The 8,620-nt window shown below is 39.5% G+C and overlaps 1 protein-coding gene across 1 annotated transcript; it reads right to left on the minus strand.

Annotated features, from left to right (window-relative positions):
* Positions 1–95: 95 nt before the first annotated feature.
* krt97 (keratin 97) lies at positions 96–3,443 on the minus strand. The gene is made up of 8 exons (XM_079471261.1): positions 2,769–3,443; positions 2,201–2,283; positions 1,627–1,783; positions 1,198–1,362; positions 987–1,112; positions 653–873; positions 433–488; positions 96–298 (listed from the first exon to the last, which is right to left on the minus strand). The coding sequence occupies exons 1-8, from the start codon at positions 3,186–3,188 to the stop codon at positions 198–200; spliced, it is 1,329 nt and encodes a 442-aa protein (XP_079327387.1). The 5' UTR covers positions 3,189–3,443; the 3' UTR covers positions 96–197.
* Positions 3,444–8,620: the final 5,177 nt, after the last annotated feature.

The following is an 8,620-nucleotide window of genomic DNA, read 5'->3' on the forward strand; positions in this document are numbered from 1 at the left end:
TTTTTATTTAGTACATCTAACAAATTTGGGAAGTATGCAGAAAATAAATAATAAATGTATGGACCTCCACATCCAGAAATGAAACCAAACACACATTGAATTTCGCAGCTTGTCCATTTATTTTCTGTTGTGTTTTGAAAAGGACGTTTCATATTCAGACGTACAATTTATTTTATGTAAGGTTAACTTTGCCGTCTTTACTTGCTCAGGACATCGATATCCTCTGTGCGAGAAACAACTTTTCCGTCGACCACCTCTTCGATTACGGTGCGGACGCGTTTGGTCACGACGGGTTCGTCTGGAGGGGAAAGACAAAAACAAGCAGGTTGAAAGATTAACACATATATATATATTTAACTTTTATATTGTATTTTTGTGGCGTTTTATAAATATTATTTAAATAACAAAATATATTACAATAAAAATACTTACGCTTTGGAGGGGGAGGAGCAGCAGCTACAACTTCTACAACCTTGATTACTTGTCTCCTGTGAAAGAAACGTTTTTTTATGAATCGTCTTGAATTACAAACATGAGCGATCTTAAAAAAGATTTTTGGACCTGTGGTTTACAGTAGTGTGTGCAATCTGCAAACCATGATTATTGTCATTAATAAAACTTTGTAATGTTTCCGCAAAAAACGCAAACTTACTGAATCTCCTCTCCATCCAGAAGTCTTCTGTACTCTGCGATCTCCATCTCTAGTCTGTTCTTGATGTCAAGGAGCACTTTGTATTCATTGCCCTGTCTCTCGGTGTCCATGCGCATCCGGCCTAGCTCCTCCTCCAGACTGTTAATTTGTGCTTGCAATTGGTTGAGCTGAAGGCTGTACCGTCCCTCTGTTTCCGCAAGTGTGCCTTCCAGAGCTCCTTTCTGTCCAATCACAGAGAAGAACACTGCAGTTAGGGGGTGGGGCTATGCATATTTCGTCGAGTAGAGTTCATTTTTATTATAACTGTGAATTTTTATTTGATGCGTGTATGTACCAAGCTAAGCTGAGACTTGAGTTCGATCTCCAGAGCCTGCAGCGTTCTCCTGAGCTCGCTGACTTCGCTGCGAGACTGCGAGAAGTCTTCTTGCTTGATGGACACTTGCTTGTTGAGTTCATCGAACTGCGCAAAAACATCGAAAGTCACAATTCAGTCCCCGTCTTCTTCACAACAAACCATTTTTTATGCGTATTTACTCCATACTTACTTTGCCCTTGTACCAAGCCTCCATCTCTCGGCGGTTTTTCTCAGTAATGCCCTCGTACTGCTGGCGCATCTCCTCCATGATGCGGGCCAGGTCCTGTTGAGGTGCGGCGTCGACTTCAACATTGACGGAGCTGGAGGACATATGAGCACGGAGAGCAGCGATCTCCTACAAAGCAATGATGTTAGAGTTTCATTTTTAAGTTTTCACCTTGCCCTTTTTTGTTATGTAAAATTTCTGCATGACCAGCTTGAACTTTGGGTCTTAAACTGTGCAACTTCAATGCTCCAAGCTCCACGAGTTACATTGTTTTTAATTACATTTGATGGGAGAAGATAATTGGTCCGGGGATTCAAGGTCTCTCATCCCTTCGCCTGGTTTGGCCCTGCCTGGAGGGCCATGACATGAAACCCTTGAATGTTCTTTGCTTACCTCTTCGTGGTTCTTCTTCATGTAGATGAGTTCCTCCTTCAGACCTTCAATCTGCATCTCGAGTTCTGACCGGGTCATGGTCAGGTCATCAAGAACCTTCCTCAGGCCGGCAATGTCTGCCTCCACCGACTGACGCATTACCAACTCATTCTCGTACCTGGAGTCGCCAAAAACACTTCCAGTTAGAGTGTGATGATACTCAAGTGTATACATGCCCATAAAGTTGGGTACGACATTAAAAGGTCATAAATTGTGGAGCAACCAAATTATAATCCTCCTTATTATAAACATTAGAGACATACGCTCAGTAGAAAGGTAATTTGGGGTTATTCCCTTCCGTGCAAAAGTTTGGTTACTACGGTATTCTGAGTTGTTTAAGCATGTTGCTATGCAGTTGCTAGGGTGATCTGTGTCATTGCTCTCACTGTCCTTGGTGATATTTCCACCCTTATATTTATAATACATTCTGGTTCTGGGAAATGGCTCAAGTCCCTCCTTGGATTAATTCTATGGGATCTTGTCCCTGTCAGCTTTACACTGATATGAGAAACAGGTTTTTGTTTTGTATACTAACTTGACTCTGAAGTCATCGGCTGCTAGTTTGGCGTTGTCCATTTGCAGGTATATGCGGGCATTGTCCTGGGTGGCGATGGAGATCTGAAAAGAGGAAAGAGGTCATTTGATAAGAATGCTGGTAGCTCTTAGATACTGTAATGTAAAATATGGCGTATATTAAGACTGTCACAGAGCGTTCTACAGAAACTAAGGTATATTTAATACACAAACACTGATTACTGATACTTTGTGTGGTATGCAGATTTATTTATTGATTTGAATACATGAATAATATGATACAGATTATAGCCATCTATACCTTTTTAACATCATTTATAGTATCATTCTAAAATAAACATCTCTTCTCTTTGAAAAGTATGATGAAAACGAATGGAAGTTCTAAGGTCTGGTGGGTTTCGGTGGGTAATTCTTGTCTGCATGTTATCTTGTTGATGAGAACCAATAAATCCCCATTCAATCCTACACTATAAATCATGCTGTAATTGTATTAATGGTATTTATTATCATTATAGAATGTATTAAATAAATGATGTATAGTATTTATTTCCATATAATATAAAACTCACTTTTTTCTGGAGGTCCTCAATGGTGGCATAATAATGGCTGTAGTCTCTAGTGGTCGGGGTTCTCTTGTCGTACCACTCGCGGATCTGAATCTCCAGTTGCGCGTTGGCTTTCTCCAAAGAGCGCACCTTCTCCAGGTAGCTGGCCAGGCGGTCGTTGAGGTTCTGCATGGTGGTCTTCTCGTTGAAACCCGTGCTGAAATCATTGTCACCTCCGCCGAGCGCACTGGCCAGATCAAACCCGTTGCTCTGTGCGTACGAGACGCGCACGCTGGAGCCCCCGGCGCCTCCATAGACGCTCGGCGCGCGTCCCACCGCGATGCGCCTGGAGTATCCACCGGACAGGGAGTGCGAGGAGAAGGAGGGACGAGAGCTGGAGCTGGAGAACGTCTGACGGGTAACGGACTGCTTCACCTGAGTCATGGTTTCTGGCGATGTTGTCTCTGCGCTTTCGGGTTGGTACGCGTCTGACAGCTGCTTAATGGTTTTCTCTTTCCAAGGGTATATATATATTTTTCACCAGGGGGAGGGGTTTTGTCGGCTTATTTACGGTAATAATTATCTAAAAGGCATCATGCGGGTGTGTCCAGGGTGCGCCTAATAAAAAAGTGACCCAGGTACAGAGTACTACACGCCTATAACCTGACCGACACGATTTTACGCATTAACATCAACTGTGGTGTTGATGTAGCAGAGTTTGAGATTTAATGTCTCGAGACATACAGTATACAAAATATAGGTAACCAACTTTTCAGGACATTGAATTATTATATAATTGTAAGATGCATTCAAATTTTAAACCCTTTATGTAAGTTCATATGTAAGTAAATGCTTTAAGGTTGATTTGGACACTTTTTGCCATTGACTAAAAACTGTTTCAGAACTGACTCTATATTGCAAGAGTTTTATTATTGTTAACATAACACTTTTTTCTTGTTATTACCAATTTAAAAGCTTTGTGAAAGCAAAACATTTTTTTCATCAAGTAACTTCTTTTTAGCAAATAAATTGTGTGCACTACAGGACCGTTAAAGCGTAACCCTATAGCCTGCATTTGTTTTCACCAACAAAAATTGTAATGCCATACTTTAATCCTGTACAATAATCATGTCAATTGATGTTATGAATGAAAGTTATTATAAACTACAGCCAACTGTCCCGTGACTGATGTAAGGTAATTGACCCATACGGTATGTGTAGAATGAGGACTTTAAGCCTGTATAGTTCACTATCACGTCACACCCAGATTAGTGACATGCTTTTATGATTTAAACTAAACTTTAGTCAGTAATAATGTAATGTTACTAGATTATTAAAGGACATAATGAGCTCTACATAAAACATAAACTGATCTGAGCATATCAGATCACGCGATAAGAGTTGTAAACAGACACCCAACACGAAATGCGTTTTCTGTAAACTGTTTTTTTTGTGTGTCTGTCATTATTAGAATGTTGAAGTAGCCTTTAACCATATAGACATGTAATCATGTGACAGATGTGCGTAAACACGCTGTACAGAGGTGTCAATCACACGCGATTCATTTGCGCACACATGCGCAGACATGCCTACATGCCCGTGACATATGCGCCATCATTTTCAATCACAATGATTTTATCTTTACATCACTGCATTAGTCATGACTTTCCCTTTAGTGTTTGCAGTAACCCAATTCCCTCATTCTATAGCATTGAGCACCCACGAGCACTTTCCGTTCGCCCACACAAATAACGATGTGTTCACGTCTCCATCTCTCCACTCCCGCATACCTCACCTAATCCAGACTGAATCTATGTCTCCGTTAATCTGTAAATAGACTCGTTTAAAAATGTATATCTTATTTGATGTCTTGTGCTGGTTGTTTTGTTTTGTTTTGTTTATTATGTATTTATTTATTTATTTTTCAATTCCATTCCATTCCATTCTAATTAATTATTTAATTATTATTATATATATATTTTTGAATATATATACAAACATTTTTTATTTGTAAGTTTCTTTTGGTACGCTTTGTCAACACCAGATTTTCTTCACTAGTTGTTTTAATGCATTTAAATCTTTCTAACCAGCATGTCAGGTTGTTACACCGTCATTTGTAAAGAAAAATACAAATGTTAGATTTTTTATTCATGGTGTTGCTCCTCAAACTGAAGGAAGTGGGATGGATAAGAACGTCTTGAGAAGTTCTCTTGTTGATACTGGCCTGTGGTTTCGGGTGGATGTAAGATGATCCGGGTATATGTGCGAATCATAATAAAAGCCTTCTAACTTGATCTTTTCTGCGGTGGAAACATAAACATGAAATGCATTTCCTATAAATATGAGATTCGAATGCCAACAATCTTTGAAACGCCAGTTTGAAAACTTAACACAACTGCATAAAGAATTTATCAAATGAATACTAAATACCATTTGTCAGGTTCAAAGTCTTAACACCCAACAATTACTTGAAACATGCCCAACACCTTCATACTTTTAACTGTTTGTATTGTTTATTAAGGACTTGTTAGAGGTCAGCGTAACGCTGTGTAAAAACCAACTGTTCACCGTGCCACCCCAACCAGTTCGACTGGTCTAAGTGAGAGCTATGCGCCCATCCCTGTTTTGGATTAAATCATCAAAGACACTCCTCTACATAATTATTTTCCAAGACTTGAAGTTTCTTTTCTCACCCGGGGCCATCACCATCCAGTGTCAAGCAAATTGAAGACTTCTATTGTGAAGCGTTACGATTTAGTAACCTAAGCCCTCTTCTTTACACATACATTGATAGATCAATGTTCTTGGTTAAAGATTACTCTTTGGTGCGGTTGAGGCGTGCAAATTGGCACGTTTTTAGTTTTTCTTAAAAGAAACAATTTGTATCACTCAATCAGTAACGTTTTATATGAAGTACCACAAATGGTGAATTAGTAATGCAAATTCACCTTGAGATTGAATTGAGGTCCCAGTTATGGCTGACATCATCAATGTGTATGACGGAATGGAATTGACAGGACGTTTCGTTCAGGGTGGATTTCTTTCTTCTTTTATGTGTCCGAAATGTCTTTTTGCACCCCACATGTCTCTGTTTGCTCACGGACACGAATAACACCCTTTACATAATTCACTTTGAAACTCATGTGTGTCATCAATGACTTTGCATGTTTCTTTTTTTGAACCTGTTGTTTGATGTGGCCCCTGTGATATGGAGCGTTTCATGTTTTATTTATGTCTCGGTGTGGTTCGTGCAGACACTGTGACCGATGATGGAAGCAGACGAACGGGGCGATGTTTCATGTTTGTGGAACAATGTGGTGGTTTCACCAGGAGATAAGATACACTTGACTGATGTTTCATGAAGGATGGTTGAGGAATTTAAGTTACTTAATCCCAAAACCGTTGACAGTTTATCTGTCAATCAGACTGACTGTCTAGAGTCTACGTCCACAAGTTCAAGTGGTCACGTGGCTAAAATGTTTGTCACAAGCTTAACAGTTTTCAAGTCAAGTCAACTTTATTTGTATAGCGCTTTTTATAATTTCCATTGTTACAAAGCAGCTGTACAAGAACAGATTGACTATAAACACAACATATAACGTTATACAAGTCAAAACAAAAAGACAGACACACAGATTCAGACTCACTCACCCACACACAAAACACTCCACACTAAACGCACCAATACACACAGACACACATACAAATGCACACACAGACAGACATCATTAAGAGACACAGACACATGCACAAGGGCCATCACCTTGAACCACACACCCAAGAAAAGGAGAGAGAAACGCAGGTCAAATATTAAACAGACCATAAATTCCTATATGCGGTGTTAATTAAATAACACTTTAAAATTCTAGCAGCCCCCGGCCAGGCAAACAGTGCAAAACGGTATGCAAACGTTGGCGAGGAACCCAAAACTCCATTGGAGGAGAAAAAACCTCAGAGGGAAACCAGGCCTAACCAGGGGATTCCAGTTCCCCTCTGGCAAAAGCTGCAGCCTCTGCACAAGCTCGACAGTGCTTGCACGACAAGGCAAAATAAAAAACATTTAGATTTAAAATGATCATTAATAATCTAATAGCAGCTAAATTTTGTTGTTAAGACATGCCACGTCTTTCTTTATCCAGCTCTATCATCTCAGCTTTTGTCAGGTCTGGGCATGAACTGCGTCCTGCCCGCTCTGGTAACCTTGGACGGTATCGTGTCCGCTCTGGTAACCTTGGAACAATGAGACAAGACCGGCTGGGAGTAGAGTAGTGTTCTGCACTCTTTGATGCAACAAATACATCAGTTGTTATTGGAAGTGTTCCTGGTTTCGGTTGATCTAACTTCTATAGATAGGAAAGGGTTTTTGATTTTGAAATTCTATGGAAATTACCAACTGACTGGACGTGTGAGTGCACGTGGAGGACTGAAATTCAACAGAAGTTAATACGATGCATTATAGGTAATCTAGTCTTGATGTCATGAATGCATGAATTATCTTCTCTGCATCTGATGGTGACAGCATATGACTTAGTTTATATATATTTTTAAGATGGAAAAACACAATTTTACAGGTGTTGGCGACATGGTTCTCATGGTTTTTGTTCTCAAGGCACGTCTGGAGAATATCGCAGACGTGCCAACGTGTGAATTTCTTTCAGAAAAACTCATTTACTGTACTATTGTTTATTTGTGACACTACAATCGGTTTATATGTGTCAATGCATTTGATTTTAGAATTCACTATACATTTTTCAAGTATCTTTTAACCTTTTTAATGCACAATGAACTAACATGAACAACGACACAAGGATTTTTGTGTTAAAAGCAACCAATAAGAGCCCAGAATATACTTTTAAAAAGTTTTTTACAAATCACCTCGATGTTAGACGTCATGATTTTAAATTCATAAAGTCACATAATTCCCAGAGTTATCACATAATTGACAAAGTCGTTGAACATTTTTAATGATTTAACTATTATTTACTATGGGAAAAAAGTGACCCTACATTTTGAATAATATTGTCTGTACATGTAGTGAAAGTGTTATTGTCTATAAAATTGAAGATCTTCTTCAAAACAACAACCACAAACTGTACCAAAATCCTAAAAGCTTGTCAAGCATAACTACCCGCCAAGCCAAGGTAAACTTCCCTAACTGTCTTCTCACGATCCGCCACCTTCTTATAAATCAATATTCGTTGTCACTGTTTCAATGTTTGTTTTAAACAGTGGAGACACGCAGCAGTGCGCACTACCCACGGCGACATGCCTGGGCTTTGTAGCGTCGCATGCCTAGCGTGGTTTTACCGCACGGGTGCGCCCCGGGTGTGGCTCACCCTTACTGTCTGTCTGCACATTTGATGATTAAACATATGATTATGTTGTGTGAAAGACAATATACCTACAAAGCGTTACCTAAAATCGATATGTTGGGACAGGTTTTGTACAGATTTGCACAACAGACGGACCGGAATCCTGACTATTGTTACGTCAGCGACAACAAGTTAGGGTGTATAGAAGAGATTCACATACCGATTAACGTTCATCCCAAATATTGAAACAAGTCGAGAGCTGTTCGTATTTGGATTAGCATAATAGTTTTCTTTTTATTTGCATAGACGTGGCGTTGATGGATTCATTCAGAAGGGACAAAGTATCCCATTAGAAATGTTAAATGTTATTTTAGGGCTCCAAAAGATGTAATTACAAGGAAAAGCCAAAGAAGATGTGCTGCATAGCTGAAGCGTCTCTGAAGTGACCGAAGATAGACATCTTTGTGTCAACAAACACGATGAGAAATACATAACATGTCAGCTGGAGACTTTTGCCCTATCATTAAAGTCACATGTAATGTATGACAAGATAACACAGGAATG

Source organism: Barbatula barbatula (genome assembly GCF_947034865.1).
Source record: "Barbatula barbatula genome assembly, chromosome: 13".
Taxonomy (NCBI): Eukaryota; Metazoa; Chordata; class Actinopteri; order Cypriniformes; family Nemacheilidae; genus Barbatula; species Barbatula barbatula.

Coding starts and splice junctions, on each gene's coding strand:
- krt97 (XM_079471261.1), bottom strand. CDS start 3,188: ATGACTCAGGTGAAGCAGTCCGTTACCCGTCAGACGTTCTCCAGCTCC. Junction 2,284..2,768: donor TTGAGGACCTCCAGAAAAAA/GTGAGTTTTATA, acceptor TCCTCTTTTCAG/ATCTCCATCGCCACCCAGGA. Junction 489..652: donor CTGGATGGAGAGGAGATTCA/GTAAGTTTGCGT, acceptor TTTCTTTCACAG/GAGACAAGTAATCAAGGTTG.